The sequence below is a fragment of the Aptenodytes patagonicus genome, chromosome 8 (genome assembly GCF_965638725.1).
Source record: "Aptenodytes patagonicus chromosome 8, bAptPat1.pri.cur, whole genome shotgun sequence".
NCBI classification, from domain to species: Eukaryota; Metazoa; Chordata; class Aves; order Sphenisciformes; family Spheniscidae; genus Aptenodytes; species Aptenodytes patagonicus.
This window is the reverse complement of record NC_134956.1, coordinates 20,956,358-20,980,632: the sequence shown is the minus strand read 5'-3', so window position 1 is coordinate 20,980,632 and position 24,275 is coordinate 20,956,358. Positions and strand designations below refer to the sequence as shown.

General features: G+C 38.9%; 1 protein-coding gene across 1 annotated transcript in view; it reads left to right on the top strand.

Annotated features, from left to right (window-relative positions):
* Window positions 1-24,275, top strand: part of PDZRN3 (PDZ domain containing ring finger 3) — a 148,302-nt gene that overhangs the window by 3,779 nt on the left and 120,248 nt on the right. The window contains exons 2-3 of the mRNA XM_076346662.1: window positions 3,347-3,433; window positions 4,576-4,683. Of these exons, the coding sequence (XP_076202777.1) occupies window positions 3,347-3,433; window positions 4,576-4,683 (195 nt within the window). The remainder of the gene's footprint in view (window positions 1-3,346; window positions 3,434-4,575; window positions 4,684-24,275) is intronic.

The following is a 24,275-nucleotide window of genomic DNA, read 5'->3' as shown; positions in this document are numbered from 1 at the left end:
GTGAATTCTTTCCCATCCTCTTTGCCACTGAGGGAACATTTTAATTTTCCTGTGTATTTACTGGATGCCTGATCTGTGCTTATTCCAAAAGGCAAGTTTGGAGGTTTCTTCAGAGTGACTATTCCTTGGTGGGAAGAGGTGAGGCTTATTGTGGGCGAGCTTGAGGAGGGAGTGGTAGGGAAGGTGGTGTGTCTTACTCAAATTTAGTATTTCCTTTGATCAGACATGTCAATCCTGAGACATCAAAGTCTAAATAATCAAGAAAAACCTCATACTATTCAAACAATGCTTAATCCTTGCTGAAACATACCACTGTTCACACCTATTGATAAGCTGATCTGGTCGTTCCTTTATGTATGCAGCCGTCAAAGTCCTCTGGGAAGAAACTAGTAAGGGAGAGTCAGAAGCAGTTCATGGCGCTGGTTCCAGCTGGCGGTGGAAGCCCTTCTGCTGTCCTGACCACCAAAGGCAGGGACGGGCTTCCAGTGAATGTGTCAGATATACAGGAACCAGTTCACGATCTGGTATTTAGGACCTCTGGTTTAATGCCTGTGTGGAGGTGGTAACACAAGCTTTACTTGTATAAAAGCCAGATGAAGTCCTTTAAAACAAGATGGTGTTTTTTTTCTCAGACTGTCCCCAAGCAGGATCCGCCGGGCTGGTCCTGGCAGCCCTTTCGCCAGGGAGCAAGGAGCTGAAGTGCTTCCTGTAAGGAAGGCAGAGCTTAGCTGCAGCACTACCAAAGAAGTTAGAGTCTTCCAGTATCTAAAGCGAAAGGCAGTCTGTTAGCTCCACATTATTCAGCTGGGAAGTACAGTAATTTCAAGAATTATGTTTAAGAGTTCTGTTCAGCTGTGGGAATACAACATGCCAGTAACCATCAGGTCTGCTGCCGAACCAGATGACGGGGCAGGGCTGGATGCTGGCCACCGCATTTCCACAGTTACCTCACTGTTTAATGATTGTTTCGCTGGAACGCGGGACATGTTAGAGGGGAAGAGAAAGGCAGAGCCCTGGAAAAATCATTTGCATCGTGGCTTCCTCATGAAGTGAAGAAGGTTGTTAAAGAAATTTTTAAGACTCAAGACGTGAATCTGCCAAAGTAGCCAAGTGTTAAAGCAACGCGCTGCTGCCTCCCTGGTGCCGGGGCAGTTCTGCGCAGGTGGTGGGATTAGTGCTCTGCAGTGGCATGTGGGCTGTGCTCCCTAACGCAACTCTGCTGCCGCGGAGGAGATGGAGACAGTGTACAAATCCACCAGAACTGGCTGGAAAGTTTCTTTAACACCCCACACACCCCCCTGGATATTTTTCAGGAATACCCACAAAAAACTGCATTAGCTTCCTCCCCCCCCAACTTTTCAAAACATTCAAACCCACCTGCTTTAATACTTGTTCTGCTAGGTATAAAAGCGTCAAATCATAGCCATGTAAGAAGGCTTTAATGAAAACATTCAACTTTAATTACTGAAAGGGTCTTGAGAGCAATGTCGTAATTGTTTCTTGATTGTTCTAATTGATTTGCCTTCTTAAAAAGTCATAATAGGGAAAGTAAACAGTGGCGCTAGCATGTCCTTGTCTTTCAAACCCTGAATCATCAGTCCCTGAAAGTGGTCTCACAGGACTGGAAATTTGTTCCTTGTAATCCTGTCTGAGGTCTCAGTCTGAAGGCTTGCAGGGAAATAGCCTTTACTTCATTTTTCAGCCCTCTTCTGGATATCTGATTCTCACTGATGCCAAGTGTAAGCAAATTCAAATAAAATCAGTCGGAGTTTATTCATGTTTCTCTGTATCAGGTCCAAGTCTATTTATTATTCAACCTGCAGGAAAGATAATGATCGCAAACTGACGCGAAAATTGTAAACCAAATTTTCAGGTGGAGTATGTTGGTGCAGCTCCCCTGTGTTGGAGCTCCGAGCATGCGGTCAGTGGAGCTCTGCCAGTTTACACTGGCAGGGAATTGGGCTTTGTTATCATCCCCAAATCTGTAGGAGTAATTCGGTAATCCAGGATTACGTTGACATTTTTTATGAGTTTAATAGACATTAATATTTGATTGACAACTTCAAATTGACATGTTAGAAGAAAAATGCACAAACCAAAAACATCTGCATCGAATTACAATGTAACTGTTGTAATTTTTGTCATTAATTGGTTATGAAAACCAGACTTGTAAGATAACTTCCTCAAACTTTGTGTTCATAACTTTTTCACCCTTTGGATAAAACAAAGATGATGATCTTGGAGGTAGCAAGGTTCATATACGTCTGTAGATGCACAACATACCAATCCTATTCTGATCTCTAAAAAAAAAATTGTTGTTCAGATGGCTTTTTGTAGTGTTCTACTGTTGTCTGTTGTATAGTTTTGTAGTGTTGTGCTGTAAATAACGGCCACTTGATTGAGACTGAAGTTAGTACATTGTGAGGATTTAGTTGTCTTTAACAGTACACGCACTTACTTTTGTCTTAATGGAAGTTCATAGACCTAAGTAGCATCACTGTGTCATAAAGGACATTTTGTTTGAGCTTGTATCTGCAGTTAGGAACAAGCTGGTGTAAGAGGACAGGATAATAGATCATGTTCACACAGTCCCCCAAATACTACAGGTCCATCCAGTCTATCTTTGTTGTACGTTTTTTGTCCAATCAGAGAACTGTTCACTGCAGAATTTCACATTTTAGAGGATTAACATAATGATTTTCAATGATGGAAGATTTCTGTTTTGCTAGTGTTAAAAGTCCAAAGAAAAAAATTATTCATGGCAGGCGCTGTGAATAGCAATTGGCATCCTAGGCCTTCTGCAAAATTCATAGCAGTTTTGTTTATTGCTATTTTCTAAAACTCACTAGGGAATTTCTGTTGTATAACACTTCATGTTTGATACTGTTTAAAACAATGTCATGTAGCTAGCACTAGAGAGAAGCAACATAAAGGTGCAGTCCTAAGATTCAGTCGCCCTCAAGCACTGGAAAAGTCAAGAATTTGACTACTGGAAACATGGAGTATTTTACATAACACATCACATATGACTAGGTCAAGTAGTTCTAGGAACCAGTATTACATATAAATATCTTCTGTTGCTGTTAAGTGTCTCACTGTAGATCTCAATAAAAAAATAGGCATAAATCTTACAGGGTGGGTTTCGCAGAGAAGCGCTGCTGGAGAACGGTGGGGTGGCTGGAGTGCGGAGGCTGGGAGCTGCTGCCTTTGCTCCTGCAAAGTTGTTCTAAACATTTTTCTCTAAACTACGTGGGGGGAAAAAAATAAGGAATCAACCCAACAAACGTGGATAGAAGTATTATCTATCCTACTTAATGTTTTGAATACGTTTATCTGTTCTTTGTAGGGTGAAGAAACTAAAGCACTGACTCTGGTCCTTCATCGTGACTCTGGCTCTCTTGGATTTAATATTATTGGTGGCCGACCATGCGTGGTATGTTAATTGTTAAAATATGTTTGCCCTTTCCAGTTGGGAAAAGCATGTAGGTCAACACTTAGAGTAAAAATGCTGCTGACAAGCATTTGGTTCTCTTGGGATTCTTTCACAGCAAATCTTGTATTCAGATTTGTATGGGATGTCTATTAACTGCACTGTCTTTTCTCTCACAATGTGTTTATTCTTGCATATCGTCACAGCTAGCAACACTAATATTGGTGCAGTGTCACTCCCAAAATGGTGAAAGCTGTGGTATCTCTTTCTCAGACCATACTGCTTTGAAGACATTGCATGAGTTCAGGGCCCGCAGCTTTAGGCCCTTTTACAGTTCATTAAGAAAACCTTTCCACCAGAGATTAAGCAGCCCTCTGTGCAGGTGAAGGGATGTAACTTAAACAACCTACTTTTGAATTCTATGATTTCAGCAGATGTTTCCTGCACCATACACTCACTAATGTATTTTTTCTGGATGCTTGTTGGCTGGAGCTGCTGCATATGACTTTAATTACATCAAGGAGTGGATTATACCTTGTCCTAGTAATTTAGAAAGTATTCAGAACTACTTCTTGGCCGCTCAGAAATCTGACGTTAATCACGATTTATTCCTAGTAAATTCACTTGAAAGTTATTTTTTCTTTATAGTTAGAGTTTTTCAATTTTCCGAGACACTGTTCTGCACTGGTAGAAGCTGGTGACACAATACACTGGAATATGAAAATACCTTGTTAGGTATAAGTTGTTTTTCATGGTTTTATTTTTAAGCCTCCAGAGGAAGAGCTGTGTAACTAAAAATAAAAATGCACTGTTGTCTTACGTTTGATGTGCAAGCAGGCTGCCGTCTCACTGGATTTTACATTAAGAATAATTGTAATGACTATTACTACTGAGCTGGCCTAAGTGAGAGGAAAATTATCATCATGCAACTAATGTACCTAATGGAAGTCTGTTCCTGGTTGTTTAATCTTTCAAAATGGGAGTGTCCGGTGTTCTCATTAGCACAAAGTAATTCCATATGAAGACATCAGTAAGAATATTTCTTCCAAATTACACGCACTGTTGTGACATGGACAAGTTTTAGCTGAGGGCAAATTAGAGTTAGTTCAAGGTACAATAATGTATTTTTCTTTCCATCCTTAAAGGACAATCAAGATGGTTCATCTAGCGAAGGAATTTATGTATCAAAAATAGTTGACACGGGGCCTGCTGCTAAGGAAGGAGGGCTACAAATTCATGACAGGATTATTGAGGTATGTGAATACACCATCCAGTCTCTTTTAATAGTGCGAGTTCCATCTCAGGTCTTCAAATGGCATGATGTTTAGTGTGGGTTTAGGAGAAATGTACCATGATAAACACTATCTAGAAGACATGTCTGTTAAAATATGCTTGACTTGATTCAGTGCTGACCTTCATGGCTTTAGGTATAGTTCTTACCTAAATATAGAAACCAGATTATGGATGGTATGTGCATGTCCTGACTTTCTGAGGAGCTAGCATCTATCTGGTATGCCGTAGATATTTCTTTTTAAAGCTATTGGAAACTTGTAAGTTATTTAGTTAAAACCATATGTGAAATATCTGTGGTGCAAACCATGATTTTATTTTTCTTGGTTTCTAAAACCACGTTTTGAACAGCTAGAAAAAGTTCTGCTCTGTAATTTCTGTATGGTTTATTATAAACCTAAGTAACTCCCTTAATGTTGTTTGTAAGTTCTTATATTACTCAGATTGCAGTCTGAATTTCTTCTCATTTTGCCAAAGTCTTGACCTCAATAAAAAGTCCTTCCTATGAAAGAGATGGTTGCTTGAAACGTTTCTCGCAATTTGCAGTGAGCAAATTTCTTTTTTGGGGGAGGGGGGGGGAGAGAGAGAGAAAGGTTAGTTTTCATGAAACAAAATGCAGCTGACTGAGTCAGTTCCCATTGTTTAGCATTTTACAGTTAAGAAAACGTATTCTTCACTGTCTTATTTTTGTAGGCTGGAGAAACTTTGAGAGTCTATTGTTCAAAAAGATAAGTGCGGTGTTTGTTGCCAAGGATATCATGGAACAGCCAGTTTCTCTAAGTAATGGAATTCCATTGCTCTTATGTTTTGCAAATGAGCAATAAACAGCTGTTAAGGATTTTCTGTTGGCAGGGGACAATGTGTGTTTGCTATTTTCTGTACTGTTATGGTAAATTGTATTCACAATTTAGTAAGGATATAAAATATTAATTAAATTTCTTCATATGGGAAAGAATGGAGCCACAGTAGCAGAACTATAAAAAGATAAGAAGCTGAGCTGTGAAATGATCCAGAGTTGCTTAAACTATATATATGACGTAACATAATTGCGAAAAGGTCTGGACAATTTTGTGAGAACTGTGCGATTTCGTTTGAACTGAGAATTTTCCCATAAGCATGTATTTCCCCAAAGCATGTTTGAAAAGCTGACATCCGTTTCTGAAGTAGTACGTAGTCACATAAACCAAACAACTGTATGAAAACCAAAACTTTGGAAAAATCAAATACCCCAAAGTTAGGAAATGTCCTAGTCGCTCTATGCAAGGCCGGTTCAGTCTCCTTGGGTGTAAGCACCGTAATTGCAGTCATACGGCATTTGTCTGCAGAAGTCACCCTCGCTCACGGCACAGGGGACAAGGGCAGCTAACCTCCATGGGCTCTGCAGCATCTGCTCTCTGTTGCAAGGGACCTCCCTCCTTACTGCCTTTTTTTTTTTTTTATACTCCCTCCTTACCGCTCCATTTCTCCACAAGTTTAGCATTTGGCAACGCTAGCGCAGGCCGGGCTAAGCAACTAAATACCGTTATGCTGGACACACACTGCGAACCTGAGAAGAACACAGAGGAAGGCAGGCTGGGTGAGCTTTCCTGCTGTACTTCTTGGCTGCGTCTCCTCCCTGAGTGGAGTCATGCCTACATGAGCAGTGTTTGTGCAGGGTCTTTTCCATAGTTCAAGTTACATTTTCACGTAAGAGAAAACCCCAGAATAAAGACATTAGGGCGATTTGTTGTATTTATAACACACCAAGGGTAGCAGGAACCCATGTGTTGACAACTCTTGTTGTGCTGACCACAAACTCATTTTCATATTCACTCTTCTCACCTCTAAATATATAGAAAGTGCTGATGAAAATGTAGCACATTGTTTCCCAGTAGTTGACTTTGGGTGCCTCCACATCAGCATGAGTTTGGAGTAGGAGTGTCCTGTTGAAGCAAGTCTCTGACTGGTGCCCAGCTAATGCGGTTTGATTCCCATTGTGGAGTCATCTCCAAGTGTGCTAACTGGATTTTTTTTAGATAAAACTAATTCATTTAATGCACCCCAGCCACTACAGGCATCCAGTTCACAGAACTAGACTCAAGTGCTCTAATACAGAACCCTCAAAATACATGTAGTGTGGACATCAGGTCCTGAAAGCAACCGTTTCATTCTGTATTCTCTGCAGTTTATATTTAGTGGGCTATATCTAACCCTAGTCTGGGTTAAGGAAAAAAGGGGATACCTCCTGCATCAAGGCATCTGAGCAAGCTTTATCATACCAATATCCAATTATCTTAGATAATTGCAACATCCTGTAAGTGATCTAGATGAAAATTAGGTAATGTCCAGTGATAGTGTCCTTCTAGAGGCAGATTTTTTTATAACCTTCACACTGCCGAAGTTTCGATTTGGCAGTTTGGCTGAAAAATCATTTACGGATTTAGCTGTAACTGGCAGGACGCAGCTGGAGGACTCAGATGGAACTTGGCATAGAGAGTAGAGCATGCTAGCAGGTCACATTTGCTTTCAAAAGCATGAAAGATGGTAGAGAAAGATGGTAACGGCTATCTAGAACTGAATTTAGCTATCTAGTACTTCTTTGACTTGTTCATTCAATATTAAGGTTCTATGTATCACCAGCATGATTTTAAATAGACTCTTTCACAATGAACTCTTATTCCAGTATAAGCTGCTGAGCGTAACATCTCCAAAATTAATTCCAGCATCCATCACAGAGAATTTACAATGAAGTAAAACATAAATTATTTGATCTCCTTTTGGAAAATGTTCCTTTGCTGTGGATCTCCTGGTGGATGCATTCTGGAGCACACATAAGAGTGTCATTTCTCATTTTCAGAACTGTCACAACATTTCTAATTACTGAGCAGGGATTAGGCAGTGTAAAATATAGACACATACATAGTACTGTTTATAGCTGGTAGCAAATGCATTATTATATTGATATTTGCTTGCAAATTCTATCCCCTGACAAATTGATACAGAGAAACTTTGAATTATGTCAGAGATAATTTTTAAACATATTTTCCTTATGTAATTTGGATTTCCTGTTTAACATATTTTAGAAGGTTAAATGCGAAGAAGTTAATCAGGTTTAAGAATTGTCTTGATTTTTCTGTAAAAGCAATTTTTTGCCCCTTTGATATAATTGACATAAGTAATGCCACTATGAAGTACATGTTCCTACTGCTAAATGACATACATGAAGATGAATGTTGCGTGGTCTGTGCTACTCAGTCTTCAAAGCAGCATGTAACAAATAGAGAAATACGCCTTTTCCCTTGTATTTTGTTTTACAGAATCTGTTTAATAACAATATTTAGTGCTTATATAGGACTATGAAGATCATGTTATGGCTATTAACTGCTTAATAATTTCCCCTCACGGTTTAATAATATTATCCTTATTTTGCAAATGGGTAATCTGAGGTATACAGGGAAATAACTTCTGGAAGTTCTTGTCAGATTAGGGTTAAAGACTTGGATCTTGGTCTGTTTGTAACTGCTCTGTGTAAACCAATGCTTCTTACTTATATCTGTTTTCAGATCTTTCACAATTATTTTAGAAGTGAGGAAGTAATGACACTGAGATTTTCTCTGGTTTGACTACATGGTTTTTATGCAGTTCTGTACTTACACATTCAAAGCAAGCAGCCAATTTAACGCAGTACTAGTGATTTACTGAATTATTGTTAAGATGTTCCATAGCAAATTGCCATGTTAAAAACACGCTGAACTATTGATTTTTATGCAAAGGAATTACTGTTCTCATAGATTTCATTTTTGTCAGGGTAACAAAATGGTCCTAATTTCCTCTCTTAACAGAAGTTGGTTCAAGTCCCAGCCATGAATGCCTCCTCTACGCAGCTGCTTGGCATTTCTTAAGAAAAAATTAGATTTTCAGAGTTTTTATTTTTAAGCACATCAGCTCTGAAAGATTATAAATTAAATATGGCATTCTCTTCTCACTAATAGTAAACTTGTTTGTTTAGCTTTGGGACTGCTTAGAAAGAAGGAGGCTTTTGAAACGCTGACTGCTTGCCACCTTAAAAAACTTTAAGCACAATTAGGGTACTGTTGAGGTAGTATAAACTGTCACAGCTCCACTGAAACCTTGAGGATTTATGCCACCTGGGACTTGCCCAGTGTTTCATGCTGCTCACAGGAAGGATCATTAGTTTAGGAGTTGAGAACACGTCTTAGTGCATTTGATTGATTTTCCCCAAAGCACACTCATTTGCTACAAATTATAGGCTGCTTTTCTATTACATGGATTTATTCACAGATTACACATAAGAACAATGAAACTTTTTAGCAAATCTTCTTCTACTGTATAGGTATAAGCAAAGTGTACAATTCCCTGTGGGTTCCCTGTTCACCCTATAGCACGTGTGCTGTTTTGGCAGAGCCGCTTTCCGCTCGCATGAGGTGGCTAGGTGGCTTTCCGCAAAATGAATTTGGTGGCTGTGTTAGCAACATAGCCTCTGAAAAGTCAAATCGGCATGGAGAAGGTACATCAGCCACGCAGGAACGGCAAGAAGGGATGCGCTGGCAGGCGCGTGGCATACCTTTCCTGTCAGTGACACGTACATGCTAAGAAAGATCCACTGCTGAGGCAAGGACTGCTTTAAAATTGAGTGAATGAATAAATGAAGAAACATTTCATGTGGTCTGCTGGTGCGTGATGGGGTCTAGTTTTTCCACAAGACTGAGCCTCCGGGCTGAAAGGGTTCAGTGTATTGCCAGTCTGGTTTTCTCCGCAGTTGTCCCTACCCTGTGCGCCCTGTTCCACTTATCACCACTCACAGGCGCCTCACAGGAGACTTCCACAAATAATCAGTAAAGAAAATTATTAACTGAACACAGCCTTCAATTTCTCATTTGCTGGTGAGCGCTTTTTAAAATTATGCCAGCTTTAATACGATAAACCTAAGCCTATAACTACTTGCAGGAAACTTACTGCAAGCACTGGCTGAACAAGCGTATAGGTTAAACGGAATTTTTTCATTGTTGTTAATGGAAGAGTTCAGCTCTGCAAACAGGATTTACTGCGCAGCTACATACACTTAGGAATTAATTTTCTAGAAGAAAACATTTTCAGACAGTGACAAAATTGGCTGTTCAAGTTCCTGCCAGGACACGCAAGCACATTAGACTATTTGTGGAGAGCGAACACAACAGCTATAGCAGAGTCAGCTTTTTTTTTAGAGTTTATACTCCTAGAAAACTTTCCAAGCCCTTTATCCATATCTGTTAATGGTATCTTACAAAGCAGCATCACGCCTGTGCTAAAACAGATCCTGCAGCTTGGTCAAAAGGGAATAATAATAATGTTAAGAGGAAAATGTAAATGAAAACAGGCGGCCTTGCTTATCACTGCATTTTTTTCCTCTCATAAATTTATTTGCCTGATTTCATACCAGCGCTACAGTCTAAGCTGTGGCAGGGAGGTGGGGAAGCAAGGGGATGAGCCAGACAGCAAAAAGAGAATGAACCAAAGAGGTACAACAGGATTTTTACAGTAAATACTGTACTATCGTCCTTCCCACGAACAGAAAAGAAAAATAAGTTGGATGGGATGAAAACATAAGTGTTGCAAACAAAGAAAGCAATGTTGTTTCTAGTATTATGGACCTACAGTCTCTGCCTCTTCACTGATAAGTAGGCTGCAGAGCTCAAGTTATAAGCACGTTTCATGCTGCAACTTTTGAAAAGGTCCAGCATGAGTTCCCCTCAAATTTCCGCACCATCTTACTCTTTCTTCTTTTTAATAGAAGTCCGCAGCACGTTGACCCTAAGCATAATGTGAGCATTTTGAATCTATGGAAGCTTAGAATATTGCTCTCAAGGGCATACTGAATGAAAAAGAGGTAATTAAATTATCCAAAAAAAGCTCTCTAAACTCAGGAATAGATCCCTTATGTGTAACACTTCTTAAATTAATGGGATTATGGTGTCTGTGTCCCTTCTCCCCCTACACACAGCCCTCTACCCTGCACTTACCTCCGCTCTTGCTTTCCTTGCTAACACAGTGTGCTTGAAGACAACCCGGTATCAGTCTTCAGCTAATGTAAAATCTGTCCTGTAAAACCTTTAGTGGTCTTGACATGGGGACATGACAACTGTGCACAAATGAGAGAAAATAATTGCTACTACTGGAATTAGGAGGAATACCATTTTTCCTTAAAGATGCTGCAGTTATATTTGTGAAAGAGCTTCCCCTATAGCAGCACAAATCTTTAGCGTGACCCCGAAGACAAGTGCTGCCGGGGTGTCCGAGGCACACCGGGGGGGCACATGGGGACCCCTTGTGCAGCTCTGCTCTGCTCACACTGAATTGGGGGGAAAACAGTTTAATGGTAGAATTTTGCCCTTGTTCCTCACATATGTGCAGAGTGGCTGCAGCAGTTCCAATTTTACACAAGCTACTTATAAGTTAATTGGACATGGGGGATAAACCTAGAGCCTGTTGTTGGAATCAGTCACGTTCGGAGGCTCTTCCAGCACTGGGTCTTCTCCGAGCCCCAGGAGATGGCCCTGCACCTACCTGCCGGCAGTCCCCAGAGCTGCTCAGCTTTCCACAATACCTGTTTCATACCTGGCTTTGCTGCTGTGCTTTGGCACTTCGTCACTTCATCAGCATTTTCTCCCGAGAGCCCCATTCCCCTTTTTCTCTGGAAATAACCTACAATCCCTATTCCTCTCATGTGCTACTCTCTACAAACAGCTGTACCCCATGGAAACCCTTTGACGTCCCTACTATGGGGAAATGCCTGCGGCGGGTGAAAGCCCAGCTGCTCTGCAGTTGGGGCGGGCTGGGATGCAGCATCCACAGCCTCTGCAAAGGAGTTAATGTTGTTCATGTTTGTGTTGGAATTGCACAGTTAAAAGGGAAGTTGCTCTTGAGAAAAATAAGTGATTATGAGGAATGTACTTTCCAGGTCAGATTCTCTTGCATCAAACTTTTCATGACTATAGGGATGGAAAAAGCAGGAGAAAAATTCTCTTGATAAGATAGCATTTTATAACTCTCTAAAAAACAGTGAAAGTCACAGATTATATATAGCATATGCCCTGCCTCCAAATTTTTTTTCCTCTTTGGTGTGGTTATTAGCTTGTTTGGTACCACGAGGAACAGGACTTGGAAAGGAAATGCAAATGGCTTTGATGATTTCCAGGCCTGTCAAATGTCACATTAAACAAGGGACTCGCTCGGTTGACTCATGTATTGCCTGATCACATAGCTCATGAAATATCTCATCCATTCTCCCTCAGCTGTGTTTACCATTTTCTGGTAAACCAATCCATGCTAATTAGCTTGATAAAACAGCTATCGGTCAGTGCCTAGCCTGCCTTTTGCCAGGCTGTTCAGTGCCGAGCAAACAGAGGTCGTTCCCTCCGAGTGGCGCGGTGGGACGGTTGTCCTGAGCTAGAGGACAAGCCTGGTGTGTCACCGCGTGGGCTACAGGAACAGTCATGATGCTGCAGATCAGCCCATGGCTGACACACATGCATTGAAGAGAAAATACAAACCACCTGAGAAATCTACATTTTGGTGTTACGAATTATTACTTTCAAAGAAGTGAAAAATAGCTGTTTCATATTCTCTGTAGCTAAGCGGAGAGAAACATGTCAGACTCCAACAGACAAATACTTATTTAAAAAGGATGCATGTAGAACATATAACAATGTGAGAATTTAATCTTCTTTTCACATGTGGTACAATTCCTTGCATTTTGAATCATCTCCTGTTCAGTTTTCCACATTTGAAGCCAAACCATTATGATTAACTGTTAGATTTTATTTTTAGATTTTTGAATGCGCTGAGTCTTTTTAGAGAAAACACACAGAATGTCCTATCAACTATTTTCACACATTCTGTTTGTATCATAATAATTGGGCAATTAGCCATGATCATCCTTAATTTAGTACATATGCAGTACATTACCATGTCAATTGTACTAAAAGATATGCATAAAGTAAGTGCAAATTAACTGACAAAAAAAGCAAGCTCAGACCATTGCTATTCAAAATGCACTTGAGTAAAATTTGCATAACTTTTTATTTGGAATAAAAATGGAATTTGTCCAGCAAATGTGAAAAGTACTGAATGTGTGAGGGTGACCAAATCTTCCTGGGATCCTGAGTCCTGATCCTGCAGCTCAAACCTGGTTTATTCTGGTGGTGGGATTTGTTCTGAAGAACAAGAACATGGCATGCAGACCTGCTTGCCATGAGTGCCTAATTTGTGCTTTCTTCACAACAGTATGTTTCCTTGCTGCCCCCCCCCCCCCCCCCCCAAATATGGAAACTGAACTGAAATCCTGGAATCTGTTCTAGTAAGAAATATAATGCAAAGTCACTTCCGATTGATGATATTTGTAGCTTTTAAGTCAAATAAAGTCTTACTGCTTGATAGTAAACAAAATATATTCCAATATGGGGTATGGGGTTTTGTTTCTTTTTCAAAATTGCTAAATGTGAGTTTATGATAAGACACGAAACATTACAAACAGGAAAATGTGGAAAATTAGGGTACTTGATTAGAAGTTGATCAAATTTACTATATCAAATTGTATAGCAATAATGGCATTACATTCATATTCTCTCTCATACATAAGGCTTTTTCCTTTGCCTAATTAGTTTATTCTTTACACCATGAAAAATTGGAAGCTGTTCACAATTAACTGCAGTTCTGTGCTTTAAACACTAAGAGGGGACAACTTATCAGCATTGTGAAATTAATTCCAGCATTGTTGACTGCTTCTCTACTTCATGCGTGATGTTTTGATAAATTTTAAAACGATATAACTTTATTATTTTATGTTCCGCTACAAAGGGCAACTACAGGACTTGTAAAGTTTTAGACTCTTATAAATACAAATTGGTACTGGGCTGACAATAACAGTAGTTGAGAATTTTTTGCTTCAGCACTGGGGCTTTTAAATGACTATAGTATTTAAGTTGTTGCTTTAAGACTTTATTACGCATTTTAGTATCCAAAGTAAGTTTGTATTATGTTAGTTTTCTCATAATGGTGCAGCGTTTCTAAAAAGCTTCTATCTGTAAAGTCTTATATTTGTAAAGGGAATTTACCTCAGAAAGTGAATTTGGGTTTTAAAGACTGGGTGGGGGAATAATACTTCAAAAAAGGAACATTGAGAATTTCTTATGAGTGGAAGGAGGAGTGGTACAAACCAGCTGCGTGGGTAGATCGCTAGATGGTAGAGACACACATCCCATCCCTGTGTACATGGCAGGAGGCATTCCTTTTGTGAAGGACTAGGTGATGACTGCACTCTGGGCCACACAACTCCCAAATAGCAGAAGGATCTTATCTGCAACTTAAATTAGGCACTAAAGGTGTAATGTGCCCCAGTTGTGTGAGGCAGGTGGAAAAAAGTCAGAATCTGGAAAACAGTATCTTGATGGTGCAAGCCCCTTTTTAATAGTCTGCTGAAGTCTGGTGTTTAACTAATCTTAAAAAATATCATTAATTTATATAGCATCTATTTTAGGACCTGACCTATAGATCTCAGGAAAAGTATACCCTACAGCAGGCTCTTCTTATATACCCTTTTCCACTGACACAGTTATCATCCATAACCCCAGTGTAGTATCCACAGCTTACTCGTATGATCCGTTTACCAGCAGTACAGAATTCATCCTGTTTAAACTGAGATTAGATGACATATGAAGAGTCATGACTGGTCTTTTTCAGTGTCATGAGTTTTATCTGGAAGTACTTGCCTTTATTCTTTGCCATCATCCAAATAACTTCGACATGCACAAAAGCATGCAACACTGGAAGCAAGTAAAAGCTTTTGTGATGAAGCTCGGCCCAGGAACCAATTTAATTTATGCACAGATTTTCAGAGACGTGAGCCACAGGTGCTCAGTCCTGTAAAATATCACAAGGATATTGGTAATTTTGAAATCCCATCTTCAAGTTTAACAAAGAGAATAAAACCATTAAATGTTTCACGGGATCATCAGGTTGGAGAGGACCTCTGGAGATCATCTAGTCCAACCCCCTTGCTCACAGCAGGGTCAACTGAAGCCTCTAGCCCAGGGCCACGTTTCTTCCTTGGGTGAATAAAAGCACATACATGTTGTGCATGTGAATAGTCCTTTTGGGCCATGGGGTTGAGCAAGAATTTGAGCTGAAAACTAGTAAATATTATATATATATGTGTTTGATTGATTGGATGAATATGAGAAAGAAACCAGCAACAGGAAGGGAGAGTGAAAATGTTTCCTGGATCATTTGAGGGGGGAAAAAAAGGAATAAAGAACTTTTTAGTGCTATTTTTTCTTCTTCTCCTCTCTCGGTTCTGCAGGCTTCCCAGCTCAGGAAGATTTAGTTTATTTCTTAAAAGGTCTTGCTTATAAAGCAGACCTTTTTCTGGCCCTGGCCAGCTCTAATAAAAATTAGCAGTAACTTTAGCAGCTGCCATACCACATGACTGCTTGGAATCACATAACTTTTTTCCTCCTAAAGAAACACACAAAGAGATCATCTGATCTCTACCCTTGCAGTGTTCTCTGAAGTGTATTTTTCTAACTTGATTTCCAAATAAAAAAAATCTTTTTCTTCTTTCTTTTAACAATCCTCTCTTTTTAAGACCAAAATCTGACTGTAAATAGTAACAGGCTCTAGGTAGAGCTTTCAAGAGTTAAGTGAATAGGGTGATTATTTTTATTTTTGCTACTTCAAACTATTACTGTTTAAGAAGCCATGTCATGGGCAAAAGATAGTATTTAAGATAATCAAAGAAATATTTTGTTGCTGAAATTGTGGGGGTTTTGGGGGCTTGTAATACTTCTAAGAGTATGCTTTTGGATGGAGATACATTGTGGTTTGACAAGGAGGTGGTCATGGTGAGAAAGACGACTCCTATGGCCATGCCACATGTAAACTGAACACAGACTGTTGGCTCAGACCAGGTCCCATTTAATTTGCTGGAAATCCCAGAGTATCTAACCTGACCTGCGAACACAGAGCAGTTGGAAGTTTAAATTATTCTTCCTGTGTGGCATGTGGAGATGCACCATTGTTTTCCAGCTAATTGTTTCTCCCCCTAGCAAAAAAGGAAATTTTTTCTTCCTTAAATGCTGAGTCTATGCAGCAGCCTAATACCACTGATGCAGAGTAAATACTACTTAGTGTAAAAGACAAAGGTGGGATTGATCTGTAAAGCAGATGGCATGTTGTTCTACATGAAGATGCAGTCTAACCTGTTGAATTAAATACGGCTAAAGGCATGGCTTTAAACCAGAGCCAGCAGGAACCCTGCGCAAAACAGCCGGTCTGCGGACCAGAGCAGATGCTGGGCAGACACACCAGTGCAGTTCTTGCATTTTTACAATTACTTCTTTTACCACAGTTCTCACAAACTTTTAAGCACTTTTTTTTTTAAAAAGAAATGTTGATGAACTTATGGAGGTGTGTAAATCTGTACTATGTATGGAAGTTTATAATCATTTGCTGAAACCTAAGAACAAATAACCCCCTTTCTGTACAGTGCTTTTTTCTGATGCAAGTTTCTTGCAAAGAAAAAAATAATTTGTTTAATGAGGAGACCCTGCTGACTGCGTATTTATTTGTGTCTCCCTTGTAGTTCATTCACAATCAAGGCTAATGTTTATATATTGTAAGTTGTAAAGAAATCTCACATCTAAAGTTGGGAAGAATTCTTAAATCATTCAATGTTCTTTGAAAAAACTGTATCAGACTCTTTAAAGCTTAGTTCATCCCAAATCTGGACAAACAAACAAAAGCCAGGTAATAATAGTGTCACAGAATATGAAGTGTTGCTAAAAACAAGGAGGATGTTCACACACAAGAAAGCCCTGGGGGCTGTGCTCCTTAGGGGCACCATCACTGGCTTGCACCAAGTTAGATTCCCTTCCATACTAGAGTTGAAGCAGTTGTCTTAACCACAGGTTTGCAAAAAATTTGAATTTATGTAATTTTCACTTTTGCATTTTCCCATTTTCTCTGCTAGTAATACTTTCCTTTTCCTGCTAGTCTGTCAAGAATCCCTAACTCTCATTTTGGAGTAGAGGTTTTGGCACCTTTTACGCTGTAGACTGAAGAAAAGCTGGCCTCTCACAGGCTGCCTTTAGCAGTGGTAAGCGTCAAACAATTTGGAACATAAAGCAATGAACTGTCTTCAGATGCAGTTACAGTTCATAAGTGTCCTGCTAGCAACTCTTGTTTTAATTTAAAAGTTCACACAGCCAGCTCTCTGATTCCTTCTTCTATTTGAAGGAGCCAGTACATACCAATGCTTTTTTTTTTTAATATAACCTTTCATTGTTTTCCCTTCATTTTGGCCTCCTTCTTTCCTCTTAAAAGCTTTGTAGGCAAAGTTTCCTCTGCAGCAGGGGAATTGCTGACTGTTTCTATTACAAACCTTTCTCTAGCAACTAGAACCTTTTCCTTCAGTTTTAGCCAGTTTTACCCCCTGCTGCTAATTAAAATGTTCTCTCTCTTTCTCTCCAAGTGTAGCAAAAAGCAAGTTTGTTTGCCCTCTTTGTGGATTTCTCATTGCAGAAGGCATTTGCTGACTTGCAGAGCAGCTGACTTTAGAAGCAGGTAATAAACACAGGAATGAGCAAGAGTGTCAAAGAGAGGAATAGATAATATATTAGCCTCTTGCCAGGTCTAGCAAATCTCCAAGCTTTATAGACTATTAAAGGCTTTCACTGGGCATTTCAGTTAGTTTTCCCAGCTTGCCTTCCCCAGACACTCTGCTGTGGTTCTTTGTTAGACACCCAAACTCATTAGATTAACGAGAAACATTTTAGTAGAGTGTCTCAGGCAGAAACAGGGAAGAGTCAGGGGGTTGAGGAGATGCTGTGAAGTTTCTTTTGGGATGAAATGAATTTCATGCATAAGCTGAGGAAACGGGGAAAGTAGCATGCCCGAGTCCTCCAGATTTGAGAGATGCACTGTTAGTCTCCTGCTTAGACTTTATGCTTGCTTTTGAATACTGTGTTACAATTTGAATAGATTTATAGAACAAAAGAACCAAAACCCCACAGTCTGAACTAAGATGATACACTTGTCACTAACTCTGTCCCTTTTATCCTGAATAATAACTTACCCTAAAAATAATTTGTTTTCCATTGGTTTATTCCATAGCCTGAGGTTCTGTTCGGTATGAACAAGGATTGCAGAGTCTGGCCCTTACTACTTGTTTGTGTCTGATTGCAACCATTTAATTCCCCTCCTTTAGAAAACCTTTGAAAAAAAAACTAAGCCCAAAAGCTTTTAACTGCTTAGAAAGTGTTTTCCTGCAGTTTCAGGAAGAAATGCAATTATCATAGCTGCTTAATTAAAGTGAGTTGTCAATGAAGCGATAAACCATGGTAGAATTTACTTATCCTTGTAGAAGAATGCAAATTAAGGCTATAAAGGGAGGTCTTGGGAAAGGTCTTGACTGCTTTTTGCCACCAGACTAATAATCACACTAAGTCATTCATATTCTCAGGCAATCAGATGATGTACATCATCTTTTGCAGGGAAAAAAGGACAATGGAAATAAGTACATAAGTCAAACATGCTAAAAGAATAAACATCTTTGTTTATATCTATCCTTTATGTGTTAATCAATGAGTTAACTGCAAACCACAACATTTCAAACCATGCAAGCCCTTTCTCAACGGAAATTGTCTTTGAGCAAGCAAGTAGCCAAGGACAGTATTTTAAAAGCAGCTAAAAATGGAAAGACAAATCCTGACCCGAAGTAACGAGCATAGTGTCCAATTAATTTGATATCTGCTAAGGCAGAAACCTTATCTAGCTGAAGTCAGCAGTGAAGATTTCACTAAGTTTATGAGAACTGATGGCCACATTTGTAAAATCTTTTCTAATCTAATGATAAAAAGTAAATTTAGAATTATTTATCGTAACTATTATTCTAAGTTCCATGCAAGCCTATAGTATGATCTGTAGATGAGCAGGAGTCCCTAGGGATAAAGCTGCCCCTAATGAAAGTAGTGTTACCATAAGCTGTCTATTACAGAGGAAAAAAGCCTGAACATGTAATATGGTAATGCTTAAGTATGGAATTTGTTTTACTAAAGCCAAAGGGACTATTCATCTGCGTAAAGTTAAGCATAGAATAAGAAAAACTGGGGTCTTAGGTATTACTTGAGTGTCAGAGTCTGTAAGCATGTGAAAATAATCCACAAATGGTATATCCACTGATCTATGAAAGACATGAATTCATTTCCTTTGAGTATGTAAAACCTTAACTAGTCATTGAACAGTCCAAATTGTGGTATTTGACACCTAAGAAGAATTTTATGGAAAACTGACAGATTTTTAGTTCAGTCTCCCACTTCATAACAACCCAGTTGTTGTAAACTGCTCAACTTTTACTTTATTCAGTGTGTAACATCCAGATTACTAGCTGCTTTTATTCTCCTGACAAACAATTTTTGACACAAGATAGTGAACCACCATATATTATTTTGTTGTTACAATTACTACATATTTTCTTCTTAAGAAAATGAAATGCAACATTAGCTTTCTGTTTGAAAATGGAAAAATGTTGGTTTTTTTTCTTTTCAGAATATTCCCATTATTTCTGTTACAGTGCACTCATTTTCTAGTCCTTATTTTAAATTTCAGTTTCTATCATTAATTGCACAGTAGATACAGGCTTGGAACCTGGAATAATGACTTTAACTGAAACACATTGACTTCCACCACTCCTTGTGATTTAGAGAGACATCATACTTTGCATTATTGTCAAGCATCCAAGTTATTTAAAATTACTTCTCTGAATGTAAATTTTTGTGTCATGATCTAACTAAATTTATTCTATAAAAGTTTATAGTTCAGCTCCAGAGTTAAAAATTTCCTTTTGGTTGGATGTACAAATTCAACAAATTCTAGACCAAGGTCATTTCTAAAGCTACAGTTTGTCATTGTTGTTCTGTTCCAGCCATTACTTCGTCTATCATTTAAATAGCCCTTGGATTAAAGTATACTATTATATCAAAACACGTAGCATTTTAGGCATTAAGAGCCCTAAGTGTACCTCTGAGTCACAAGTGGGCCTGATTTTTGTTTTGCTTTATCCTTTACTATGTCAGACAGAGGATTTCCTACCGTTGTTTGTGAAAAGCAAGCTGGGGCTGGAGTTAGAAAGGAAAGCATAAAACTGATTGCTTGATGGTTTAATGTTACAGACCACCTACTCTGAGAAGGCTGAGAGTTTGAATCAAATTGAAATTCTAAAGAAGGAAAAAGCTATAGACCTGCAACAAACAAATAGGTAAAACCTCGTGGAAAATTAGAGGAACAATAAAATATGATTCCATTTTGTTAGCAGTTTGGTACTTGGAATAGCTTTACATGTAAGAGAATATAAAGCAAAAGGAGCCACTTAGGGGAAAGACATTAGACAGACATTTAAAGACTTCCTAGACAGACCTAATATAATTTTATACACTTAAACACCTTGTTATAAAAGCTATGTGTATTCAGATGATGTTTTACATAATTCCTTTATTGTACAGTTAAGAGGAGAAAATTAAGTAAACATATAAGGAAGGGAAAGAAAATAAGACATGCATATCTCCAGAAGAGGCTTTTTTAGAAAGGAAAGCACAAGGCAAGATTTTTTTCGTTCTTTTGGGACCTCAACAAGCAGTTTATCTAGAAAGTATTTATTTCGGATAAAATCTGGAAGTTAGCGACAAAGAGATGTATCTTTCACTGCACTGCATACAATTTAAAAAAAATACTTCTAGTCTTCTCTGTAAAACTTGAAAACACATCTTCAATTGAAGTCTGGAAGTCAGGTGTGCACTAAATAATAACAGTTATTCATAGGAAGATCTATAATAGTATTAAACAAGTATGGAGAGGTTAACAGAAATTGAACAAATTAATGCAAAGGGGTAGGAACTGGGATTTTTAAACTGAAGACATCAATGCAAACATGTAAGGAGATAGGCTAATAAAGACAAGTACTGCAAATAAGTCAGTGGTCAAGTACCTGATATAAGTGAACATTTTCACAGGTACTATTGTTACAGGCAAACTAGTGAAAGGTAGCTGATGTGCTTTTGAAAGGAATGAAGTCGAATTTAAAATTCACTTTCGGCTAAGACATTTACCTAACTTTATTTAAAATCACCCTTAAATAAATCTGTTTACTTTGGGGCATCATGCAGTACATTTTATACATATCTGATTAATTCCTCTGTATAATCATCCTTGAGTTAACTTTTTTGTTGTCTATGGGGATTTTGAACAGTAACAGAGGAATTTTCTCAGAGTAGGAGAATCTGATTGCAAAACTACAGATTGTTATGGACTACTGAACTCAAAGCAGAGCATTACCACAATTAGTTTAGGGCATTTAGTTTCGCATAAGTGGAAAAACCTTAAATGATACAGAAATTAAAAAGCTGTCAACTGGAGTTTAAGTTTACTCAGAGTATTTTCCAGAGACAACGGCTACACATCACTGCTATTTGTCTGGCTGTTCAGCTTCCATGATAACTTTGTATAGGAATTTACGTAGAGGGGGCTAAAACCTTTTATTCTCAAACACATTTATCTTCGTCTCAATCACTTGGGAATCCGACAGCACAAGTGCACAAGGCCAAGTAGATACATCCTTGTTTGTATAAAAGCCAGTTCCTATGTGCTGCAAGTCAGCAAGAAGTGAAAGAGTCTTCTTGCTTTGGTAACCCTGAGAGGGGTGTAATTTTTGGTTGTGATCTCTTTTGGGTGTAAGTCTGAATCGACCCATTGTTTCATGGGAGAACAGCTGCAGGGGACACGAGGGAAGTTTGAAGGAGAAAGGAAAAGCTGATTCTTCTTCAAGATGGAACTGAAAGTTCTCTTGGTAAACAGATGTTCCTGTAGTGGCTGTTTTCTACCGATATAACCACTTATTGGCCCATAAAGGCCTATAGGTTCAATGAAGCAAAGTGATGCCTGATAGATTTTAACAGATGCCAGGGCAAGCTTTCTCACTTCACACGCTTAAACCAAAGTAAGATTTCAGTTATAAATCGAAATGGCCATTCCCCCCCCCCCATCAGTAAAGGAAGAATTTCACATTAGCAGCTGCCAGGCTGCTGCGAAGTCTGAAGCTAGCTTTCCTTTCCAGGTGGGGACTGTTATTGTTTCAAATGCCCCTTTTAGAGACCTCTTTCACAGTGCCCTGGGATGTGGAAAGACACTGGAAACTATTTTGAATCCTTGCAACAGGTGGTTAGAGTCAAACTGCAGTACATAAAAGTTATAGTCTTTCCAAGATTTTCGTTTTAGCTGCATGAATTATTTCTTTAGCTAGATAGGAGTTTCAGTAAGTTGTGCTCATAATTTTTATATGCTTTTTACAATAAGCAGTCAGGGCAAGTGTTATTTCTGTTCTGTCTGCTTCAAAATGCATGCGAGCAAACAAGCATCTAATCTAATACGCAGTAGCAGCGCAATAACCAGATGTCTTGTTTATGCTTTAAAGTATTTTTGTTCAAGCCCATAGACAAAAGTTCTTTCCACTTTCAAGATGTTCAGCTTGCACTGACGCAGTTAAAGGATTCCTAACGATAGAGCTGGATGAGCCATCATGTCATACAGCTAGTTACAGACTCTGTTATCAAGGTCTTACATGAACTTTCTTATACTTGCATTGAATCAGTATCAAGTTCTTTCCCGGCCTGATGTGATACTGTATGATTTTCTAAGGTCCGCTCCCATGTCCGTTGTCTGTATTGTTCCTCTGGATGGGACCAGATTTGGGCCCCAAGACCCAGTAAGACCACAACTATTGCCTAAAAACTGAACTAAGGATGCCTCCCAGCTCTGCAGTATCAGAATGGTCTGAAGCATTTCCATTCCTATTTCTAAGTATAACAAACAGGCAACAGAAATTGTCACATGTGAAGGTTTCATGGCTCTCTCAGTGTCCACTGTCAGTTCGGAAACCCGTAGAGCCCAAGTCTGAAATCCTTATCAGAAGAGAGTTGTACTTATATAAATAAGTAATAGTTCACATAGCAATGCCTTCACAGAGTATTTTCAGCTCCTACAAATCTTCCCTGCTGCAGTCAGCATGGAGTCATACTGACACTATTTTTTTCCAGTGGTAGGAGTAGAAGGCCTAAGGAAAATGATCAAATACTGGTAATAACAAGAACCGACTAAAATTAATTTTGCGTTACTACTACCAGTACTAAATGGAGAAATTAGCTGAGTGGCATGAATGGAACAGAACAGACTTCAGCAACAGAAGGTAAGTAATGCAGTGTTTTACATAAGCATCAAATATTTGACAGTTTTACAACTGGCTTGTTATTTCCAACAACTGTTACAGTAGGATAAAGAGCATTTGCTCTTTCCATTTCTGGCTTTCTCACATCCTCAGAATGGCTCATGCCTGGAGGATGTGCTAAGAAACTGTGGCTTTGTATTAATGCCACTTGGGCATCTGAAAGGTTATTTACTTATTCAGCTATCACAGTAGAACCCAAAGGTTTATTTAAGCAGCTCACCAGAAACAAAACAAGGCTGCCCATTAAGGGTAGGGGCTCATATTGGCTTCAGTGGGCTTATTTCACACATCATAATCACACAGGACTAATTTTTTGTGCTCACGCTGGAGAGGGTATGTACCTTCTTGCCCTACTTAACCTCTAACCCACAGCACAAGAGTTACATGAGATCCAAGGCTTCTTTTATTATTATTGCTCTAGTAGTGCCTGGGGACCCTCATGGAAATTGAATCCCCATTGACAATAGTGCCTGTCTCAAAAAATGTGCAGTATAAATATTCAAAAATGTACAGAAGGACAAAGTCAAGAGGGGTTGTATCATCGTCATCAGGGAACCGAGGCAGAGAAGCTTAATTTACCCAACTTCAGGGCTAAGCCAAGTGTGGAACCCCAACCTTTTAGTCCATCGAGTTACTTAACTACAAAGGCAGCCTGCTTCCCTGGAGGGCTGAATAAACCCAGACTATTATAATCCTCAGCTCCGGGTTGCTTTAGTGCTACTCCTCACTCTTACGTATGGATGGAAATTTGTGGTAGCTTCACGCTGCCTTTGTCTAGACTAAGATTTAGATAGATAATACTAAAAATGTAATATATGACACATTTTAAAGAGGGGTTGACAGGGCACAGCGTATATTAATATATGCTGAACTAGTCAAGGGAAAGATTAGGGAAGCATCAATTTTAATATGACGAACTGAGCATATATTAAAATATATACTGTGATTTTTTTGGTCATGCTAGAACAGACTAGCTAACCAGTTCTAACAGAGTTGAGTCAGTGGAGTTATGGCAGTGGCATAAAGTGATAGAAAAATGATCAGATAGAAAATTAGGCAAAATATTACTTCATTAATGAATAGCAAAATACTCTGTGGGATTTTACTAATCCTTAAAACTTAAATCAGTTACCTTCAGACTAAGAAGAACATGAGAAGTTTGAGACAAAATAGGAATCTTTTCAGAAAAGTCCTGAAAATAAATACTTACATTGTTAAAATGCTTCTTAAGCCATAGCTACAACACCT